Source organism: Phoca vitulina, unplaced genomic scaffold (assembly GCF_004348235.1).
Source record: "Phoca vitulina isolate PV1807 unplaced genomic scaffold, GSC_HSeal_1.0 scaffold3, whole genome shotgun sequence".
In the NCBI taxonomy this organism is placed as follows: domain Eukaryota; kingdom Metazoa; phylum Chordata; class Mammalia; order Carnivora; family Phocidae; genus Phoca; species Phoca vitulina.
The window spans coordinates 38,789,825-38,814,430 of NW_022589706.1; the positions used below are offsets into that span (position 1 = coordinate 38,789,825).

General features: G+C 34.1%; 1 protein-coding gene across 14 annotated transcripts in view; it reads right to left on the reverse strand.

Annotated features, from left to right (window-relative positions):
* CLOCK (clock circadian regulator) overlaps positions 1-24,606 on the reverse strand; it is a 142,457-nt gene that overhangs the window by 105,162 nt on the left and 12,689 nt on the right. For 4 of the 14 annotated variants that reach the window (XM_032400394.1, XM_032400404.1, XM_032400390.1 and 1 more), the window contains exons 3-4: positions 7,409-7,495; positions 3,837-3,879 (exon numbers count right to left, since the gene is read on the reverse strand). The exons of 2 other annotated variants lie outside the window; for them this stretch is intronic. In XM_032400394.1, the coding sequence (XP_032256285.1) occupies positions 3,837-3,879; positions 7,409-7,457 (92 nt within the window). In that variant the 5' untranslated portion in view covers positions 7,458-7,495. Of the gene's footprint in view, positions 1-3,836; positions 3,978-7,408; positions 7,496-13,777; positions 13,822-24,606 lie in introns of those variants that run through there. 8 more of the 14 variants (XM_032400395.1, XM_032400398.1, XM_032400391.1 and 5 more) reach the window with 7 other exon arrangements.

Here is a 24,606-nt window from a genome sequence, read left to right on the forward strand (position 1 = left end):
ATATATGTGGGTCTCATAATTGACTATTAACTATTTTTTAAACCTGATGAAACTGATTTTTTTTTAAGATTTTATTTATTTATTTGACAAAGAGAGACACAGCGAAAGAGGGAACACAAGCAGGGGGAGTGGGAGAGGGAGAAGCAGGCTTCCCGCAGAGCAGGGAGCCCGATGTGGGGCTCGATCCCAGGACCCTGGGACCATGACCTGAGCCGAAGGCAGACGCTTAACGACTGATCCACCCAGGTGCCCGATTAAACTGATTCAAACTGACTGCCGAATCCTCACCTGAAATGCTAAAGTCTTAGAAAATGGCAGATCAAGACACTATCTGAATCTGTGGAATAGGAAGGGAGATGGGGCTCACATTGCACAGACAAATCTTCCCAGTAGCATGCAAGTAGGAGTAATTAAGGACAAAAGAGGATGTGTGAGTGGCACACTAATTAACAGCCAGAAGGCCGATCACCAAGTTTCACAAAGTGCAACCTGGATTTGAGAAGTATTACAGAACAGAGACATACCCTTGACACAGAAGACACAGGATTTGAGATTTCTGTTGATTTATGTCTGCTATTGAGCCCAGACAGTGAATTTGTATTTCATATATTGTATTTTTTGGTTCTGAAATTTCCATTTCATTCTTTTACATGGTTTCTATTTTTCAGAGGAGAACTATGCTTCCATTCATTTCAAGAGTGTTCACTTTTACCTCAAGGAGCACAGATATAACAGGTGCTTTTAAGTCTTTTTCTAAAAACTCCATCACTGGATCATCTCAGGTTTGGCATCTATTTATTATCTTTTCCCTTAAAAAGTGGTCAGATTTTCCTGTTTCTTGGGATGTCAAGTAATTCTGGATTATATCCTAGACATTCTGAATATTAGGTTATAAAATCCCAGATTCTATTAACCCCTTCTGGATAATTTGATTTTTTTACTGAAGTTTACTGTAAGTCTGTATTGCCTTCTGTGGGTGGTCAGTTCAGTTTTTAAAGCCTTTACTTTTACTTTACTGACATAAAGCCTTTACTTTTACTATATTATTTGGGTTTATCCTTTATATGAAACACTAAGAGGCAAGTCTGGATCTGAATAGTGGTTTATAACATAGTTCAGTTCTCTAAGTCTTTGCTGTATTTCTTTGGGTCTGTTCTGTGCATGTATAGCTCACGAGTAAGGTAGGACCTTTGTGAGTTCATACTCACAATTACGGAATCTCCTCTCAGCTCTCTTCTCCCTGAGATTTTCCCAGCATGCTCCAGTTTCCAGCAGCCCCTTTCCCAATTCCTCTGGCCAGAGAAATTATTTTCTCTCAGAGTTTTAAGTGCTAGTGCTGCCATGGCAGTGCAATTTTAGAAGTGGAGATAGTCTTAGGGCAAGTTTGATAGAGAAAAAGGAAAATAAGGGGACCCCTCTTCCTTATTCTCTGGCTAGAAATGGGGGTTTCTCTTGAACTTTTTGCTAACTGCTACACCCACTGTGCAGTTCCACAATTCAGCCCACCATTTTGTCAAAGCTGGGTCATGGAAAGAAAAAACTGATAAACTCACAATTATACAGGCTACCCTTCAAATTATGACTTCCCTTCTCAATTTGCCTGTTACTAATTTTCAGTCTTCAAATAGTTGGTTTTTGTATTTCATTAGGAGTTTCTAGTTCTAATCAGTTGGGAGAATTGGGCTTACTCCAACTTGGGTCTACCCACTGTATTATATCCATGTCCCAACAGACTTTTCACCTAGTGGCTTTAGTAGTCATTGACTGATCATTATCTAGATCCATTATTTCATTAGAAGCTGCACTGTGGTGACTTTCTAAACCTATTATTTTCTCAGCATTTCTTACCAGCTATGATTCTTCTATAAAGGTAAACTTCCCTCTTAACTATTTGGTTATCCTGGAATAGAATCTGTGCAGAAAAACATTAAATGGTTGATTCTTTCATTTACAAATGATTTTCAGAGTAATGACCTGATACCTGTGAGAATTTTTTTTCAAATATTACGATAAACTTCTGGAATCTTATGTATTTGTGTATCAACCTACTGTAGTCATTACATTTTTTAAAACCCATTTTTTATGAAAACTTTCAAACACACACAAAAGTAAAAAGAATAATATAATTATTAACCCACATATTGCCTATTTTCAACAATTATCAAATCATGGCCAATCTGGTTACATCTAAAATGCCCCTTCTCCATTCCTTCCCACCCTCCTTTGCATTAGTAAAAGTAAACCCCCAAAACTGTATCATTGCATCTGTAAACACCCTAGTATGAATCTATAAATTACAAGGACTAATAAAAAACATAACCACAATATCATTATCCTACCTTAAAAAGTTAACAGAGATGTATAAGACCTCCACACACAAAATTCTGAGAGAAATTTTAAAAGGCCTAACTATATCAAGGTACTACCATAGTTAAGGTATTGAAACTCTTAATATTGAAAGATGTTTAATATATCTAATATGATCTACAGATTTCACATTAAGCTAGTCAATAATAATACTAAATAATATTAAACTTGCTTACTATTTTTTTAAACTTGCTTACTATAAAGCGGATTATCTATTTAGGAAAACTGACAGGTTGAATATAAAATTTTTATTGAAATTCAAAGGACCAATAAAAACCAAGGCAATTGTGAAGAACACAATTGGAGGATTTAAAGCTACAGTGATTAGAAGAGTATGGCACTGGCACAACAACAGCCCAATGGAACAGAAGAGTCCAAAAATAGACCCATGAACAAACACTCACCTGAATTACAACAAAGGCATTAGTGTATTACTTAGGGAAAGGATAGTCTTTTCAATAAATAATGTTTGACAAAATGGGTTTCCATATGAAAAATAAAATGCACCAGGAACCTTATCATATACCATGCATAAACCTAAATGTAAAGGTTAAAACAATCAAGTTTATAAGAGAAAACATACAAGAATACCTTCTTGGCTTTGGGATAGACAAAGATTTCTTAAAACACAAAAAGCACCAACCATAAAAGAACAGTTTGGTAAGATGGACTTTATTAAATTTAAGAAATTTTCTTAATAAAGACACACTATTAAAAGAGTAAAGAAGTAGGATAGATATCTTCAATACTTAATCCAACAAAAAACTTATCCTAGAAATAAAGAACTCCTACCAATCCATAGGATATAGACAACTCAACAGAAAAATGGTCAAATGACATGAATAGGCATTTCTCAAAAGAGGATATCCAAATGGTCAATAGCATATAAATATGTGCTAAATCTTTAAAGTTAGCAAGGAATTACAAATTAAAACTCCAATAATTTTTCACCACATATACGGCAAAGAAGCTACTATTAAAAAACACTAATAATTTTAAGTGTTGGTGAAGATGTAGAGCAGTGAGAACCATTGTACATTGTTGGTAGGTATAAACTGATTCAACCACTTTCAAAAACTAGGGGCATCTACTAAAGCTAAACAGCGAAATACCATGATCAACAATTTCACTCTTAGATATTTACTCAAAAAAACAAAAAAACCAAAAAACAGCATGCATATGTGCACCAAAAGACATGCTCAAGAATATTCACAGCAGCATTGTTTGTAATAGCCAAAAACTGATAATGATCCAAATGTTCACCAACAATAAAATGGATAAACTGTGGCAATATACAATGAAGTATTACAAAGCAATGAAAAGGAATAAATTAATGTTATATGAATCATCATGCATGACTCACATAAACAAGATGTTGATCAAAAAAGATAGTCAAAAGATGTTTAAAAATAGACAATACTAATTAGACAATACTAATGAATAGTAAATGAAGTGAGAAAAATAGTTACCTTTGGAAATGTGTGTTGACTGTCGGGGGCATGAAGGAGGCTCCTGGATTGATGAAAATATTCTATCTTTTGATCTTGGTATTGGTTAAACGGGTGCTGACTTCATAAAATTTCATCAAAAGGATATTCAAGATTTATCCACTTTATAAAAAGCATGGTTTAATTCAATGCAAAAAGTTTTAAAAGTTAGCAATACTATACCAGTCCCTTAATTTTTAAATTTTTAACTTTTTGGTTATTTTACTTGGTAAAATTCAAGTCTAGGAAAACTACATTTCTATTATCAGTTTGCTTAATTGGATACTAAAAGTCGTATTTACTTCCTTTTTCAGTACAATTACTGAAGAATTATCTTGATACATGGATCCTTCCCAAATTATGAAGGCAATAGAAAGTCTAGGCTGAAGTTAGACCCGTCCCATTATTTACAATCTAAAAATTCTAAAATGGCTTTTTTTTCTTCAGAGATAATGTGCGCACGCAAGTGGAGGGAGGCAGAGGGAGATGGGGAAAGAATCCTCAAGCAGACTCCCCTTGGAGCACGGAGCCCAATGCCGGGCTCAATCCCAGAATCCTGAGACCATGATCTGAGCCAACACCAAGAGTTGGACACCCAACTGACTGAACCACCCAGGTGCCCCTATTGATCAATTTTTCTATATTAAGTTCCAAATCCTTAGTTTCCATAATTTGTATTTGGCCAAAAAAAAAAAAAAATGAGGTAAGAAAACTTAAGACTCTGAGGCTTAGCAGCAGTTTTAGCTAGAATTGAATAGCAAATCAAGGCAAGGTGTTAGCATAAGGCTGTTGTGAAAATGAAATAAATTACTAAATGTAGAATGCTTAGAATATAATGTCTGGCACTAAATAAAAAGCTCAAAAAGGTCATCAATTATTAATACCAGTTTGAGAAATACTATAATAGATCCTAACTCTTGAATTTCCTTCAAAATATAATAAATTTAAGGTCAAAATAGAATAAATGTAAGACAGTAAAACCAGATCTACTTTTAAAAACCAAGCATATTTATGGAGCTAAGGGAACACAATAGATTTTTAATAAAACAAGCTATAGTGAACATTAAAGAAAAGTAGCAGGCAGAAGAAAATTTAACGCATTATACCTAAGATTTTTTTGAAGTTCTAAATTCTACCAATTGGTATTTAACTATGATCTTATGATTGAAAAAACTGATGAGATAATCAGCAAGAATACTTCTAATATAAAGACTTTGTCTTTGCATACCAGTTTTTACATTTGCAAAGTTCTATTTCATTTTATCTCCACATTACTATAAAGTAACTTAATTTTATAAAATATTTAGAAGTCAAACTTATTAAATCCAGTAAAGAATCACAGAACAGAGTATCTGCACTGACGACCACAAATTAATCATAAACCACCCAACAAACAAATACTGTTCAGAATAGTACCAACATGTAAACAGAGTATGTGTGAAAGCACTTTGAAAAAAGTACAAGTACTGTAAGTGTATTATTAATGAAAGTAAATAGTAATTTAAAAGCAACAGTATTTGGACATAATCTCTAGGTCTTTTGATAATTGCTAATGGCATTTCTTTAAACTTTCTACTTGGAAATACTTTCAAACTTTCAGAAAAGCGTACAAATAGTTAAAAAAACTCCTATGTATATTTTATCCAGATTTATCAATTAACATTCGCATTTTTTTTAATCATATATGGATAAACATTTGCTGAACCATTTGAGAATAAGTTGTATATATCATACCCTTTTACCCCTAAATACATCAACATATGCCTCTTAAGAACAAAGACATTCCCTTAAATAGCCATAATATAGTTACTAACTTCAGGAAATTTATTATACAAAATTTTTATTTAATGTCTATTTTCCAATTTTTTTTTTTTAACTGAGCATATGAAGTCCTCTAAGGCTTTCCTCCTCCTCCAATACAGGATCTGTCCGATTAGCTGTCCGATCTCCATAGACTCCTTTAATCTGGAATAGGTTTCCTCAACTAAATGCCATTTAAACTATCTGATCTTTACAAGGTGTTCTGCAGGATAATATTTTAAAAGCTGGGTTCTTGAGCAAACTATACAGGGAAGGTTCATTTAAAAAAGAGTTTCAGTGGATAAGCTGGGGAAGTGTCAGAGGATATATGAATATATGAATCTTCCTATCTAATACTAGCTTTTAGTACATTTTAAAGCTTTATAAGAAGGAGGCTTCTAAGTTTCTTTGAGATTGGTAATTTTTGAATTAGTGGTTTATCCTGTCTCTTAAGATTTCAAAAAATAACAATATATAATCATCTTAGACAAATAAATCTGGCCAATGATCTGATGGCTATCTATAAAGAATAGATCCAGAGAAAATTACTGTTTTCATCAAAATTCTCTCCTACAGTTTTTTTTGTTTTTGTTTTTAAATTCTCTCCTACAGTTAACAAAAAACACCCAGCCCCAATAAGCAAACCTTCATAGAAACTAGAATTATTGTGATCATACATACATATAATAGGTACTAGAGCTACAACAGATCTTGTTCTTTACTCAACACTGACTGTGTGCCAACCATGTGTCAGGCCTACAATAGCTATGGCAGCATCCATTGTTTAAAAAACAGGCCTGGTATCTACCCTTAGGAAACTTGTAATTTAGTAAACCCAAGACTCTTGCTTTCAGAGAGGAATGGTATTATTTTTCCCTATTTTGAAGATGAAGCTACTAGCACTCAACCTATAAATACTTCTCCAACCATGAAGAGCATAGGTCAGCTAACTTATTCTGTAAAAGGTTACATAGTAAATACTTTTGGCTTTCTGGGCCCTAAGGTCTCTGATGCAACTACTGTACTTAAATTAACTCTGCCACTAGAACATGAAAACAGCCATACACAATATGTAAAAAAAAGAATGGCTGTGTTACAATTAAGCTTTATTCACAGATGCTGAAATATGAATTTCATATCATTTTCACGTCACAAAATAGTATTCTTTTGAGATTTTCTTTTCCTCTAATCATTTCAAAATTTAAACACTATTCTTAGCTCATAGGTCATAGAAAAACAAGCAACAGGCTGGATTTGGTATTTTGCAGACTCCTGATAGACTTGCTTATAAGCTGGAGCTGCAGTGGGTGACTGGCCCTTCTTTACCTCATTAACTAATTCTTTATCGCTACACTTAAAATATAACAGGAAATAATTCTTATTTTATTTTTCAGTCATTTGCAAATCACCTTCATCTCAGAAAAAGATGTTATAAATCTTACTTCTGAGTAGTAACTGAAAAATTTTAAGAATTAGTGAAAATACTTTATATCTCCATACCAATTATCTTACCAATCAATAAGTCTTTACTCCTCAAAAAATTAAAATTCTAAAGACAAATTAAGGCTATCAAAACAAGTAGCAGATCATGCTCTAAATATTTTTATAATACTTTGTCCTATGCTTCTTGCCAGGAGAGTGCAAACATCACTATATCCAATAATTTTGAATTACGCAGAAAAAAAAAGAAAAAGAAAGAACACGGCATATTTCTGAGCTCAAAATGAAAACTGAAGGTATCTAGTGAAACTCACCAAGTTCTAAAGATTCATCTAAGAAGAATGCAGAATTTTCCAAAGGCATCTTAAACTGTGACAGAATCAGCTTCTAAGTTTCAGCGGCTTTACAGGAAAAAATAAAATAAAAATACTGTAAAACAAGGGCAGCTGTGGAGATGTTAGCCAAAGTCTAAGCAACAATATCTCTGGTAATTTTTTTCCATGCATGTATACAGCATTAATTGGGGCCTCCTATGTGCCAGGAACTGGGGATGAAGCAATGAACATGTCAGATCCCATCAACCCCTGTGGGAGCTCACTATGTAGGGCAACTCCAAATGGGATGAAAGGCTTTAAGAATCATGATGTTGTGAGGGGAAAGCATGGCAGAAATACAAACCAGTCTGGTGGGAATTGGTTAGGAATGGTCTCCTAAAGGAGGGGCATTTAATGTAAGCATGAATAGGATCTAGCCAGATAAAGCAAGGCAGGAGGGAAAAGAAAGTGTTTCATCCAAAGTGAACAGCATGTTCAAACGGCCAGATATAAGAGAGAATATTGCATTTGTGTGGAAGTAAAATAAGTGCAGTGTGGCTGCTCAGAGTAAGAAACGAGATAAAAAGAACATTCTCTGAGAGGAGATAGATAAGGTAGGAAATAGATGTGGCAATTTGCCTTGAGTCACAGAGTCACATGGGGTAAAAGGCAGAGCCCATTTTAAACCCTCATCACCTGACTGCAATATACTACCCATCTTGAAGTTCTTCCAGCCCACTAGCCTCAAGGGTTCAGAGGGGGGCCCTTGGGAAGGAAGCTGAGGAAAAAATCCTTGTGGAGGATGATCCTTTTAGGGAGTTTTTGCAAGGGCCTGAGGGAAGACTGCCTTGGGCCAACAGCCAGCCTCCCTATGAATGAACTGGACAACTAACCATCAAGAAATCCCCCTGCAGAATGATGGGAAAGAAGTCAGTCTCAGCATCATTTTTTTTTTTAAGATTTTATTTATTTATTTATTTGAGAGACAGAGAGAGAGCAAACATGAACAGGGGGAGAGGGAGAAGAGGACTCCCCGCTGAGCACGGAGCACAACATCTTTAATTACTAACAGCTACCAAGCACTTTACTATGTTTGAAGCCCTGTTATAAGTGATTTACATATGTATTAACTAACTCAATCCTCACGTCCCTATGAAGTAGGTACTTTTATGACCCTGTATTTCCAGTATGATTTTATGAAACTATCCAATCATGGCCATTAATTCTTATTAACAATTAAAGTTAAAATGATCAGAAACATTAACATTTCTCACCACAATATTAAAAGCATTTTCATTACCCTTCTACCAGAGAAGTACCATTTTAAATATCAATTAACAAAAATAAAAGACATTAATTTGGTTATTTTTTTTTTAAACTAGCAGTTCTATTAGGGAAAGAGTTTGGGAAATCCAGTTCTTATTCATTCACTCACTATGGTATGTTCTACATATCCAGTAGTAAGAAAAACACACCAAATTCCTGCCCTCATGGAGTTTTAGGCATTGAAATACAATGATGTTTGACACTCCTGGGCAATTACATTTTTGCAACATATCCTAAGTTTTTTTGAATGAATGAAGAACCAACAACCACACAGACAAAATCTGATGCAACAGAAGAGAATCAAAACTTGAGGGAAGTGGATTGTGAGTAAAAATATACACATGTTAAAAGAGGGAGAGAGAGAATAAGAAACTGTTCCACTGAGGAGTATACTCAGGAAGAATGAAAAAGAATCCTCACTCAAAGAGAGCATAGAGAAATAGTAATAATCAGTGCACAGTGATAAAGGTCCTTAAGGAAGTTAACAGTAATGAAAATAAAATGTATATGAATATTATGCAGCATTAGACTCAAGACTATAATCTAGTGATGAAAGATTAAACCTTAATCCAGCAGTCTTCACACTGGGGACCAGATGGTTTTAAGGGAATCAATTTCCAGATCCTTAATTTCCAGAATTACCAACCATTTACTAGAATTAATATCAAGGTCAGAGCATTATACTTGTTTCTCCTTTCCTACACTCTACATTTCCTACACTCTACATTTTATAATCCTCCTTCTTCCAGTTCACAAGAGAAAGATCTCTCAAACATCTAACATCTCACTACAATGCATTTCCTTGAATTGTAAAAACATCCAAAACACCAAAGAAGTAATCTGAAATACTGGTATCAGGGGAACACCCTTAATGGAAGCACCATATTTCTAAGGTGGTTTTGTCTTTCCCTATCCCTTACACTTCTGTTAATGATAATACCTGACATTAAAAAGGAGGTATTTTGGCCCAAATGGGCTGCTACAACTTTGGGAGGTGAGAATAAGAAAAACTTTTGATTAAGAAGCTCACATGAGAGAGAATCCAATGAAAACAGTGATGATAAATATTGAAGAGTGTTATAATTTAGTTCATCCAGGTAAAAAGCTTATGACTAGACTCCTTATATAACTTATCTAGAATTATTTAGAATTCAAGATCTGGAAAGCATCTTGAATTAGAATTCAAGATCTGTACTTTCACAATTTTCAAAAAAACGACAAAGAAATTAGTACACTCTGTCAGCCACCTGTGTCTTTTATCTGTGAACTGAAGATACTTTACATGGATTTAACAAGTTGAAAAGAGCACTTATCGAAAGAAAAGAAAAAGAGAACTCTTACTTCTGTCAAATCAACAGCATGTTTTCAAGTAAAAGTAGCAAACACCAAAGTTAGTGTTTTATATTCTTTATTGAGAAACAGTTTTATTAACTTTTGTCGAAAGAATACTGGACACAGTAAATCCTTTTTTTTTTTTTTTTTTTAAGATTTTATTTATTTGACAGAGAGACACAGTGAGAGAGGGAACACAAGCAGGGGGAGTGGGAGAGGGAGAAGCAGGCTTCCTGCCCGATGTGGGGCTCTATCCCAGGACCCTGGGACCATGACCTAAGCCGAAGGCAGACACTTAAGGACTGTGCCACCCAGGCGCCCCCATATATTTTTTCTAATCTGGACAAGCCTTCATACTGTCACATATCAACCAATTCTTTGCTCAGTTTTTCATCCCTATGTTAACTTATTAGATACACATTAATTTATCAGGAATATGCTGTATATTCTATTATAAATGATATACTTAATAAAAAGTTATCAATAATCTTTTGTAAACCTCATAATATCCTAATATCTTTTCTTTTTATTATTAATTTCCACAAAAACCAGTCTCATTCTAACATAAGTAATATTCATCCGTGGATACATAAATTCCATGAAAAGAGAATCCCCTCTAAAGAGATGCATGTTTTTTTGTTTAAAAAGAGATTCATGTTGTTTTTATGTTTAAAAACTATTTAATAAGCAAAATCAAGAATATATTTATATCATAATCATAGTAATTATAATTTAGAAGAAAATTCTTTCTTTAACACTTAGACCATTATGGTAAAGTTAATAAACATTTTAAATTTCAATTTACATTCATATTTTTGATGCCCAGAAACACTTTTCAAGTGCTGAAAAAAAAAAAGAACTGCCAACCCAGAATCCTGTATCCAGACAAAATTTGCTTCAGGAAAGAGAGGGAAATTAAAACACCCACAAATGAAGGAAAACTAAGGAAATCTGTCACCAGTAGACCTACCCTAGAACAATAGCTACAGGAGGTTCTTCAAACATAAAAAAAATGATAAAAGAAGGAGTATTGGAAAATCAGGAAGAATGGAAAGAATAGAATATGGGTAAATACAATAGACTTTCCCTCTCTTATATTATTTTTGATGGCTTAAGCAAAAATGATGACACTGTGTGATATGGTTCTCAAAATATGCAGAAAAAATATAAAAGGCAATATATTAGAAATGGAGGAGGGATAAAGGGACTTAACAACCAGCAGGCTACAATAAATTATGTATACATAAAATAATATCTAGAGCAACCACAAAAAAGCTATTCAAAGAGATACAATCAAAACATGATAGATCAATCAAGATGGAATCCCAAAAGTTCAACTAACCCACAGGTTTATTTCTTTGTCCTTCTACTACTACTACTACTACTACTACTACTACTACTATCACTACTAAAAAGGTAGTTAAAGCACAAGATATTCTATTCCCAAGCAGGATGGGTGCCCATCAAGTTTGAGAACACTGATGAGTCACATCCTCTAGGGGTAGAATTTTGAAAGCACTTATCAGCTTTGACATTACCCTCATACATTGCTGGTGGGAGTATAAGTTGGTACAAATTTAGAACAATATATCAGTATCTTAACAAAATTACAAATGTCTAACCCTTTGGTCCAGCAATATAGTGGGTTATAAACAACATTTTTAAAAATAAAACAGGATAAGGAAAAAAAAGTTAAAATATAAGACTCTGAGTAATGGTAAGGGTACTTACCAAAACTTTCGTTTCAGATATGTTTATGAGTATGTATGTGTGTACACACACACACGGTCATAAAATAAAATGTATTTCTTATTATAGGTTGTGGCCAAAGAAATTTAGAAGCCATTGTTTCAGCTCAAAAAAGACAGCCTTGGGGCGCCCGGGTGGCTCAGTCCTTAAGTGTCTGCCTTCGGCTCGGGTCATGATCCCAGGGTCCTGGGATCAAGCCCTGCATCCGGCTCCCTGCTCTGCAGGAAGTCTGCTTCTCCCTCTCCCACTCCCCCTGCTTGTGTTCCCTCTCTCGCTGTGTCTCTGTCAAATAAAATCTTAAAAAAAAAAAAAAAAAAAAAGCCTTGGACAAAGGTACAAGCTGACACTTTGGGAAGAAAGGGTTCATGCCAGGATATGAAGAAGTTAAAGGGAAGTAAGGCATATAAGGAGACAAAGCAAACACAAGCCAGTACATTAACAAGCTATATAGAGCCATGAGAAAACTTGGATTGTTCAGGGTAAATACATGGGAGAAGAGGAAAGGAGAGAATTTATCTGACCAAAGAGACAGAAGAATCCAGCAAAGTTGTCCCATGGGTGTTAATTTTTAAACAGAATTCCAAGTATTTCTTGTTTTCCTCAATGACATTATTTTCTTTGTTAACTTTTATAAAGCAAATTTTAAATTATCTATGTGGCTTACATCTGTGGTTCACATTACATTTCTCTCAGACAATGCTGGTTTGGACCTGAAGAGCTATTTTTCTCTTTGCATTCATCTGCTGATTTGTCAAAGGGATGTGAGACATCTTCCACTGTCATTTTTCTTCTCTTAACCATTTTGGACAGAAATGAAAACTTCTGAATTCTCAACTGCATTCAATGAAAATTAAAAGGGAGCCTACAAAGGATGGTGTGTCTTCAGGCTTCTTTTATAACTTGTTGAAATATGATGCAATAACTTGGGTAATACAAAAAAATTAAGATAAAAACTGAAAAAATGACAATTTCCTCCCATATTCTATCATCCAATGTGATTCCACCATTCTGATATTTTTCATATCTTTTTAGGAGAGATGGAAATAGCTGATAAGTCATAATGAAATAAATCTTAGAATGATGAAATAATAAATGTTTAAATATAAATGAATATAATGCAAGACAGAATAAGTTCTAGTTAACTTAAAAACAGTAAATTTTGCCTTTCTTCTTTGGAAGACCTCTAAGAAAGAGTAACACTCATGAAATACTAGTCCTTACAAATAGCTAGAAACGCTATTTAAAAAAGTATAAAATTAAAGCCAATGGATATTGATGATATATTAAGGGCCAATCAAAAATTGGTAAATAAAAGAGAATTAATCATGCACTTCTCTTGCCTGTCCTGTCAAACCATATCTCAAGGAAGCCAAAGAGACCTAACTGGTAAGAGGGCTAGTCCTTCAAAGAATTTCAGCTAATAAGAACAAAATAAATGACACAAATAGATGGGCAATAATCATGAATAGATTTTAAACAATTAGGAGAAAAAGTGATAGTGAATTTCACAATGGATCATAGTGTCACCAACTGCATGCACTAATCAAACTAAGCATCTCCAAAAGTGAGACAACCAAATATTAAGTACCTCCTGATGTAATATGTAATACATAGTACTATTTATAAAATATTCTTGTTGAAAAAGAGTCAAAATAGGATCAAACCTTTAGATCATATATATTTTTTTTTTAACATTTTTCTTTTCGTTTTTTTTTTTTTTTTAAAGATTTTGACAGAGAGAGCACAAGCAGAAGGAGAGAGAGGGAGAAGCAGGCTCCCTGCTGAGCAGGGAGCCCGATGTGGGACTCGATCCCAGGACCCTGGGATCATGACCTGGGCCGAAGGCAGCCGCTTAACCGACTGAGCCACCCAGGCATCCCTAGATCATATATTCTTAACTGGAGCAATATCACACTCAACAGGTAAAAAGATCTTAAATAATAAATTAAAACAGTTTCTTACCCTCCAAAGCACAACACTATGATCTGTCCCCTGGGTCTCAGGAGCTGGATAATTAAAAAAAAAAAAAAAAATTCTAAAAAGGCCCTTTTAAAGGGACAATAATGAAAAAAGAAAACAAAAAGTTAATAAACACTGCTTTGGATCAAACTTCCGGTTTACATTAATACTGGAAGAAAATAAATAAAATGACATCAGGAAAAAGCAATCAGACAAATCCAGAATGTGAAATATTCTATAGAACAACTGATCCAGTTCCTTCAACATGGAGGGAAAAAAGGTAAAGGCAGGGGGAGGAGAGGGCCCATCCGTTGTTCTAAAATTTAAAAAGACTCAAAGTCTTTAGTTTTAGAAATATACTTAGAAATACTTACAGATCAATGACACATGGAATATGCTTCAAGAAAATATTAGGAAAGAAGTGAGAGTATAGACGAAAAAAGACCCAATTATTAAAGCTGGGTAACACATTTCCATCTGTCATTTCATTATTCTATTCTGTATACTGTTGTATAGTTTAAAATATTCCATTTAAACAAAATCATGAATTATTTGAGGAAGATTTTACTTTCTTAAGAAATTAGAGAAAAAAATTAGAGAACTATATATACACAATAAAAAACAGCAGCTAAAAAAAGAACATAATAAATAAGTTTATCAATTAACCCTGAAAGAATCAGATTATTTAGGGTACAGAAGAAAAGTCAAAAACAAAACAAAATCTCAAGACATTCCTGAATAAACTGCACTGTGTGAAACAAAACCAGGATGCTATATATTTAACAAACAATAATACAGATTTTGCTACACCAATAACTGTTATAAACGCTTTACAAATATAAACTCCTTTACCCACAAACTAGTTATTATCTTCATTTTGGTCACATTAAGTGACCTAAGATTATTAACTGGTGGAGCTGGGATCTAAACCCAAACAGTCTGGCAGTCTAGTTCTATTGCATAAGCTTGTAACTACTCTACCATGTTGCCTTTTGAAATGATACAAGCAGAAAATAAATAAAGCTACTGGAGTATTAACAATGTGTTTACAGACATTCACAGAAAGGCAGAAAGATATAGTTGAAGCAATCTGTCAGGATACATAATAAAAAAGAAGAGGTAGAAAACATAAGAAGAGATGAAAGATGTAACATCAATCCAGAAAGCCAACATTCTATTGGCAGGCATTCAAAATGAGAGAACACAGAAAACCAAGAAATATTACCAAAGAAATAACAAAAGAACATTTCCCACCTGAAGGAAGACACATGCATTTTAACCACAAAGGGCCCACCAACTCCAAAGAGTCCAGTGAGAAGGACAAAAATAATTCACACCTAGACAAATAACTAAGATTCCAGAACTACAAAGATAAGATACTGAAGCTTCCAGAGAGGAAAGGAGTCCTTTAGAAAGTAACAAGTCTCAGAACAACATCAGACTTCTTACCATCTTGACCCAGAGAAAATAGAGCAAAACCCTCAAGGTCTGAGGGAAAATTAATCTGAATCTAAATTTCTACACCCAGCCAAACTATCAAGCAATTATGAGCCAGGCCAAAGCCGTTTGAAGACAGCAAGAATTTAGAACCTTGTACATTGAATTTAATTGTAAGTACCTTGGATACAGAAGTTAATTTAGGATACATTCCAGCAAGAGGGAGAATGCCATGAAAGAGACATATGTGGGATATAAGAAACAGTAAATCTAACCCAGAATGCAGGAATACCTTTGAATGAAAGATATACAGACTTCCAAACCTATCAAGACTAAAGCAGGCAGGAGGAGGGCTCTAAAAGAGATGTCTCCAGGACAACTAGAGATTCCATCCAACAAATAATAGATATTATGATTCAAAGCAGGAAACATGTAAGGATATGGTGAAGGTATTGTTTTCTCTATCAAGGAAAAACACAATTAAAGATGATAATGGCAGAAGATGAACAATATAAAGCAAACTAGTAATATAAAGTCAGATTATAAAGCAAACTAGTAGTATGATTTTCAAAAACTTACTATTTGTAAGTAAAGATAATCAATCTAACATAGATATCAAATATTTTATTTTTTGAGTTCCATTAGCATCGTGACCTTGGACCCACTGAGAACAAAATTAACCCTAGCTCAATAATTAACTACAGCTTACTGTATTTAAAATCAACCTGACAAGCCTGAATTCTTCTCATTACAAAACAGAACATAAATGTTACATTATAAACCTACCCAAATACAAAAGATAGGAATGAAAATGAAGGAGCAGAAGATACAAGATGAAGAAAGGGATAAAAGTCCTGATGTCCTTTTTTATTATTATTTAAAGATTTTATTTTTAAGTAATCTCTACACCCCATATGGGGCTCAAAATCACAACCTGCAAGAGTCACATGCTCTACCAACTGAGCCAGCCAGGTACCCCAGAAGTCCTAGTGTTCTTATCTTACATAGTAGGGATTTAAAATACAATATCTAAGGAATTCAAATATTTTATTTACAGTTGCAAAAATAATAAAAGAACTAAATATAGTAAGTTTTAAACTCTGGAATACAGAGAGAAAAGAGAAGATTAAAGACAGTATAAATAAGCTAAATCCTCATCTTTTTTTAGCAGGAAGTGAAGAGACACAACTGAAAGTTAATCAAGAAATAAAAGCAGATCCCAAAGGAAGAAAAGCCCAGGACCACATGGCTTCACAGGAAAATTCTCTAAAGCATTTAAAGATCCTCCTCAAACTCTTCCAAAGAATTAAAGAGGAGGCAACATTTCCAAACCCCTTCTATGAGGCCAGCATTACCCTGACACCAAAACCAGAAAAAGACACAACAAGAAAATTACAGAGTAATATCCCTGATGAATACGGATGTAAAAATCCTCAACAAAATACTAAGAAACCAAATTCAACAGCACATTAAAAGGATTATGTACTATGATCAAGTGGTATGTATACCTAGAATGCAAGGATGGTTCAACATATGAAAATCTATCAGTATAATACACATTAAGAGAATGAAGGGGAAAACACACATGAACATCTCAAGTGATGCAGAAAAAGCATCCAACAAAATTACCCTTTCCCAATAAAAACACTCAGTAAGCCAGGAATAGAACTACCTCAACATAATAAAGGCCTAATATGAAATGTCCATGGCTAACATCATACTCAACAATGAAAAACTGGAAGCTTTTCCTCTAAGATTAGGAACAAGGCATCCCTTCTATTCAACACAGTGCTGGAAGTCCTAGCTAGAGCAATTAGGCAAGAAAAGAAATAAAAGGCATCTAAATAGGGAAGGAAAAAATAAAAATTTACGTCTTTTCACAGTAACATATATGTACAAAACCCTAATGATCCTACACCCACCAGAAAACTGCTAAAACCAATAAATGATTTCAGCAAAGCTGCATAATATAAAATTGACAAAAATCAGTTAGTTATGTTTCTACACACTACAATGAGCAATTTGGAAATTGGAAATTAAGAAAGCAACTACATTTACAAAAGCATCAAAACAAATAAAATACTTAAGAAATAAACTTAACCCAACTTGGTGAAAAACTTGTACACTGAAAACTACAAAATACAGCTGAAAGAAATCAAAAATACAAATAAATGGAAAGATACTCTAAATATTTATGAATTGCTTCCTATGACTAGTGGCTACTATTGTTCAGCACTGTTATGGTACTTCTATCACCACAGGAAGTGCTATAAAACAAGCCTGGTAGAAATTATAGTGTAACAAAACTAGAAAATTAACAATAAAAAATTTTAAAAGGCTCTCTACCTTGTAAATTATGTGTCTGTTTTCGTTTTCTATTTTTCATATTCCTTACTATTTCTTTGTTGCTATACTGTTGGTATTTATTGAGTGCAAAGTATATTTTGTCTATAAAGTTTCTTTCCATTTACTAAAATAAGTTTTATTCTGACTCATCTGCCCTTTCCATGTTACTTTTGTTTACTTTTTTGGCAGTTTTACTTAAAGCCTGTGCCAATTTTTTTTTTTTTAATTTTAATTTCACATCACTTTTTTTAATAGGAACTTGCATTAGTTTCCTAGGGCTGCCAAAACTAAGGACTACAAACTGGGTGGCTTAAAACAACAAATAGTTATTCTCTCACAGATGAGGTATGTGCCTTCTATACTTTGTTGAGAGTTTTTATCTTGAAAGAATGTTTAACTTTATCAAATGCTTTTCCTGTATCCAATAATAATCGTGATTTCTTTCATTCTATTAATGTTGGGTATCGCCTTCACTGACTCGTGTATGTTGAATCTTTTTTTTTCTTAAGATTTTATTTATTTTTTTGACAGAGACACAGTGAAAGAGGGAACACAAGCAGGGGGAGGGGGAGAGGGAGAACAGGCTTCCCGCTGAGCAGGGAGCCGGATGCGGGGCTCGATCCTAGGACCCCGGGATCACGACCTGAGCCGAAGGCAGACACCTAACCAACTGAGCCACCCAGGCGCCCCTGTTGAATCATTCTTGTACCCCAAGGATATATCCCACTTGAAGATGGTATACGAACCTCTTAATGTGCCACTGAATTCAGTTTGCTAGGATTCTGTTGAGAATTTCTGCATCTATATTCCTCAAGAATATTGGGTTTTCTTGTAGTATCCTAATCCAGCTTTGGTATCAGGATAATGCTTGTCTTACGAGTTTTGGAGTGCTCACTCCTTCCTCTTCTATTTTTTGGAAGAGTGTTAAGCCTGGTGTTAATTATTCTTCAAATATTTGGTAGAACACACCAGTGAAACCTGATCCTGGGGTTTTCTTTATTGGCAGGTTTTTGATTACTATATTTCAGTCTCCCTACTTTCTACTTCATGATTCAATCTTAGTAGGTTATATGTTTCTAGGAACTTACCCATTTCTTCTAGGCTAACTGATTTGCTGGCATATAATTGTTCATAGTAGGCTCATGATCCTTTCCATTTCTGTTGTATCAGTTGTAATGTTTCATTTCTGATTTTGAGTCTTTTTTTCTTAGTCTAGCTAAAGGTCTGTCAAGTCTATCTTTTCAAAAAATCAACTATTAGTTTCCTTCATCTTTTATATTGTTGTCCCAGTCTCTAGTTCATTTATCTCTGCTCTCAACTTTGTTTTCTTCCTTCTGCTAACTTTGGGCCTAGTGTGTTCTTTTTCTAGTTCCTTGAAGTGTAATTATGTTGTTTATTTGTGTTTCTTAATCTAAGGTATTTATCACTATGAACTTCCCTATTAAAACTGCTTTTGCTACATCCCATGTGTTTTGGTGTGTTTCCATTTTTAAGGGATAGAGTTTACTCTTGAACACCACAGATTTGAATTGCACAGGTCCATTTACACATGGGTTTATATATATATACGCATACATATATACACACACACATATATAGTACTATAAATTTTCCATATAATTTTCTTAATAACATTTTTCTCTAGCTTACTTTATTGTAAGAATATAGTATATAACACACAAAACATACAAAATGTTTTTTACTTTAATTTTATTGTTATGTTAGTCACCATACAGTACATCATTAGTTTTTGATGTAATGACCCATGATTCATTGTTTTCGTATAACACCCAGTGCTCCATGCAATACGTGCCCTCCTTAATCTATACCTTCAAAGCCATCCCGATCAAAATTCCAATGACATTTTTCCAAGTGCTGGAACAAACAATCCTAAAATTTGTATGGAATCAGAAAAGACCCCAAATCACCAAGGAAATGTTGAAAAGGAAAAACAAAGCTGGGGGCATCATGCTGCCTGATTTCAAGCTGTATTACAAAACCGTGACTGCTACGACAAAATATGTTTTAATCAACTGCTTATGTTGACCGGAAGGTTTCTTTTTGGTCAACAGTAGGCTATTAGTAATGTTTTTAGGAAGCCAAAAGTTATACCTGGATTTTGGACTATGCGGGATTTTCGACCCTGTGTTGTTCAAGGATCAACTGTATTTTGATTTCTCTTTTACTTTCTTTAACCCATTGATTGTTCAGGTGGGTGTTATTTCCACACAACTGTGAATTTTCCAGTTTTCCTCCTGTTGTTTCTGATTTTATTCCACCGTGGTTGGAAAAGATACTTGATATGAAATTAATCTTCCTACATTTGCTAAGGCTTATTTTGTGACTTAAGATATGCTCTAAAGAGTGTTCCATGGGGCGCCTGGGTGGCTCAGTTGGTTAAGCGACTGCCTTCGGCTCAGGTCATGATCCTGGAGTCCCTGGATCGAGTCCCGCATCGGGCTCCCTGCTCGGCAGGGAGTCTGCTTCTCCCTCTGACCCTCCCCCCTCTCATGTACTCGCTCTCTCTCATTCTCTCTCTCTCAAATAAATAAAATATTTAAAAAAAAAAAAAAAAAAAGTGTTCCATGTACACTTGAGAAAAATGTGTATCCTGCTGCTGTTGGGTGGAATGTTCTGTTCTACGTGTAAGGTATATTTCATGTCCAGTGTTTCCTTATTTTGTGTCAAGATGATCTAGCCACTGTTGAAAGTGGGGTATCGAAGTCCCCTACGATTATTGGATTGCTATTTCTCTCTTGATTATCTGTTATTTTCTTAATATGTTTAGATGCTCAAATGCTGAGTACATATATAATTGTGATATCCTCTTAATGAATCAACCCCTTTTTCATTTTATGACTTTGTCTCGATACAGTTTTTTACTTAAAATCTATTTTGCCTGATATAAGTATAGCTACCCCTGCTTTCTTTGGTTTCCATTTGCATAGATTATCTTTTTCCATCCCTTCAATTTGAGCCTACATGTCTCCCTAATGCCAAAACGAGTCTCTCGTAGGCAGCCTATAGTTGGGTCTTGTTTTTTAATCCAGTCAGCCACTCTATGCCTTTTGATTTGGAAATTTAATCCATTTGTATTAAATTACTGACAGGTAAGAACTTACTAATGCCATTTTATTGTTTTCTGGCTGTTTCGTGTAGTCCCCTCATTCCTTTCTTCCTCTTCTGCTGTCTTTGTGAACTGATTTTCTGTAGTGGTATGTTTTGAATCCCTTCTTTAGCTTCTGTGAATGTACTGCAAGTTTTGCTTTGTGGTTGCCACAAGGCTTACATAAAACATCTTATAGGCATAACAGTCTATTTTAAGCTAACAATTTCGGTCACATACAAAAAACCCATTCTTTCATGCCCCCTCCCATATTTTATTTTTGATGTTGAATTTACTTTTTATGTGTCCATATAAATTGCTGCAGCTATAATTTTTAATTTTGCCCTCTAAACCTTTATACTAGTTTAGTGATTAACACATATTTTATTGTAAGAATACTGAATTTGATTATATACTTACTTTACCAACATGTTCTGTAATTCTCTAAGTTTTTACATTACTAAGTAGCATCCTTTCATTTCAGCTTGAAGAACTCCTCTCAGCATTTCTTGCAGGTCAGGTCTAGTGGTGACACCCTCAACTTTTTGTCTGTTTGGGAAAGTCTTTAGCTCTCCTTCAATCTTGAACAATTTTGCTAGGTAGTTTTCTTGGTTGGCAGGTTTTTCCTTTTGGCACTTTGAATAGATCATCCCACTTTGTTCTCGTCTGCAAAGTTTCTGCTGAGAAATCTGCTGACAGCCTTCTGGGGGCTCCCTTACATGGAAGCAATTTTTTTTTCCCCCTTGATGCTTCTAAACTTTTATGTTTGACTTTAACAGTCTTATAATGTCTTGGAGAAGATGATTCTTGGTTTGAAATTTTGGGGGACCTATTAGCTTCATGAACTTGGATGGCCAAATCTCTCCCTAGTTTTGGGAAGTTCTTAGCCATTATTTCTTTAAAAATTAGCATTCAGCTCCTTTCTTCCTCTCTTCCTCCAAGACTTCAATAATGAATAGTTTAATAGTATCTCATCATTCCACAGGCTTTCTTCACTCATTTTCATTCCCCTTTACTTTTGCTCTATCAAGTGACCTGTCATCATCTTTCTTCTGCTTGGCTGAATCTACTGTTGAATCTATTGAAATCTTCAGTTCAATCACTGTATTCTTCAACTCTAGAATTTGTTTATTTTAATGGTTTCTATTTCTTTTTTGAATTTTCTTTTTGAGAATTTGTTGGGTAATACTGTTTCTCTAAGCTAAGTGTTTATATTTAATCCCCATATGTTTAATTTTCTTATTTAAGTGTAAAGCTTACTTGAATTGTCAAACTACAATATATTGATAATTTCAGACTGTCAAACTGTAAAAACTGGCTTAGCCAGTCTATCTGGGAAATTGGGAAACAAATACTGTACCCATTCAACAAGTGACACTGTCTTGATATAGTCTGCCTATGTGTTTTCTAGTAATATTCTCAGATTACAGGGCAAAACTTCTTTTATTTTTCACCCTAACCCTTACCTATATTTCCTCTCCTGTAGTGACTTCATAAAAAGATGTAATAATATATCTTGAAAAAATAGAATAACTACAGCAGTTGTGAATAAATTATACAAAGTGGTACCTTAAATAATAACCAGTACCTTCATTTTACAAATTCTAAAAATTTCATAATTATTTGTCCTGTGTCCTTATTAAAGATGTCATTCCTTATATTTAAAATATTCCCTAGAAATTCCAAGAGAAAAATGCCTTTGAAATATATCATAAATCTTTAGAGGCTATGAGTACATGTTTTGATTTTTATTTCCTAATCCATTTAAGTGTGCTTTTATTGTTTGAAAGGTATTTATTTAAATTAAAAATCTTAAGGTGCTCCCAATCTTTTATTGACTACTGAAATCAAAATTAAGTATTCTTGTCATGTAAAGATAAGCTGTATATGCCCATCACAGAGAACTACTTGCTATCCTCATAAGTAGAAGAGACGACTAGGCTACTGGTACCTGAAAAAAAAAAATTGTACTTTCAGTGTAAATTATCTGTAATCAAATCTTAAGAGAACTAGAGTATTTTTCACTTTATACAAAGGAATGAAATCATATTTATTGTTTAATGGATAAAAAACTATTGTACAAGACAGTTTCTAGAGTGCTTTTATTTATCCTACCAATTTCTCAAAACTTACATATGATTGATATAATACATATACATGGTTTAAAAAGAAAATAGGACAAAAAGGCTTATAATGGAAAGGCAGCCAGCCTATCTGTCCCTTACCTGCAGTCCTGCTGCCTAGAAACAATCACTTTGTATTTCACTTTTTATATTTATCTCCATAATTATAGGTAACATATCCTTGTCTTTATTATCAAATTATGTCTACTGACTCCCTGCCATGCAAGTGAATGATTTAGTTCACTTACATTACCTTCAATCTGCATTCTTTTCTCCTCATTCCAAAGTCAATCGATCCTATTGAGGCGTGTGAGACTAAGAGCTGAATTTAATTTTTATTTCATGTTAATTAAATTGCTAGATGTAGCTAGTAGCTACCACATTAGGTGGACAGCTCTGTATTACTCCTATCTTCTGGCATGTATTAAAGTTTTCTTTACAATCTAGTATTAGAATCAATTTTTGTATATGTTCTATAGGTGCTTGAGAAGGTATGGTGCCTATTTTCAAGGTAGAATTCAGCTTAACCTACAAATTTTGCTTATTAATTGTGGTACTGAGGTGTTCTATTGCCTTAAGGTTTTGTTCATTTCACACACTATGGTCTTCTACCAGTTATGGTTTTTGTGAATAAAACTCTAGTGTGCTTTTTGCCTTCTGATTATTAATTTTTTAATTATTTTTGTACAGATATTTGGTACTTCATTATAAAATGAAATGTTACAATTAGAGTACTCATCTTTGTATTGCTTAATTCCATCCTCTTTGTATTTTACAGAACAGTTTTCTGTTACTTTTAATAAGATTTTTATTACTGTACTAATGGACATCTTTATAATCCTATCCATATATAATGAACTTAGTCCTCTATTTCTTTATATGTTACCTTTTAGTTCTCTACTACAAGCTATGATTCAATGTGTTTATTTTTCCTCCTCCCTTTCTCATCACTATATTTCAACCAAACACATTAGCTTTCTTACTGTTTACCTTTCTACTGTTAGGTATACTTCTATTACTACACTTACTGATTTTAAATGCTATTGACTTCTAGTTATTTCATAGGCAGTAATTAGCATACTTGGCACACTTACTCAAGCTCCCACATTCTTTCCCCTTCTCCTTCTGAAATTGATAGTTGTTTCATTATTCATGTATGTAGCAGACTAAGGTCTGCTCAAATACTGACTTCTCACTAAAGACTTCTCTGTTCACCCAATTTAAAATTGTAAACCCTGCCTACCCCCCTCACATTCATATACTACGACCCCCTACAGCCTGATGGGTTTTTCTCCAATAGTACTAATGACCATCTAACATACTTAATGGTTTCTCATTTAGCTTCCTCCAGTTGGAATATAAGCTCCCCAAAGGCAGGGCTTTTTGCCTACTTTGTTCACTGCTATAACACCAGCAACTAGAACAGTACCTGGCACACAACAGATGCTCAATAAATGATTGCTGAATGAAAAAGATAAAGTCCACTACTAAAAGTATATTAAAAACTATAAAAGCAATGCTGAGAGAAATTACAGGCCTAAATGAATGGAGAGGTTATACTGTGTTTGTGGATCAAAAGACTTGGTATTAAGATATCATTTCTAAAATGATCCATAGAGTCAATATAACCAATCACAATCCCAGTAGCCATTTTTATATGAGTGGCCAAGTTAATCTTAAAGTTCATATGAAATGAAAGGAATCTAAACAAAAACAATTTTGAAAAAGAAGCACAGTGCTAGAGAACTTCCATTACTAGACTTAAAGCTACAATCATCAAGACATTAAGATACCGATATAAGGATAGACATATAGATCCC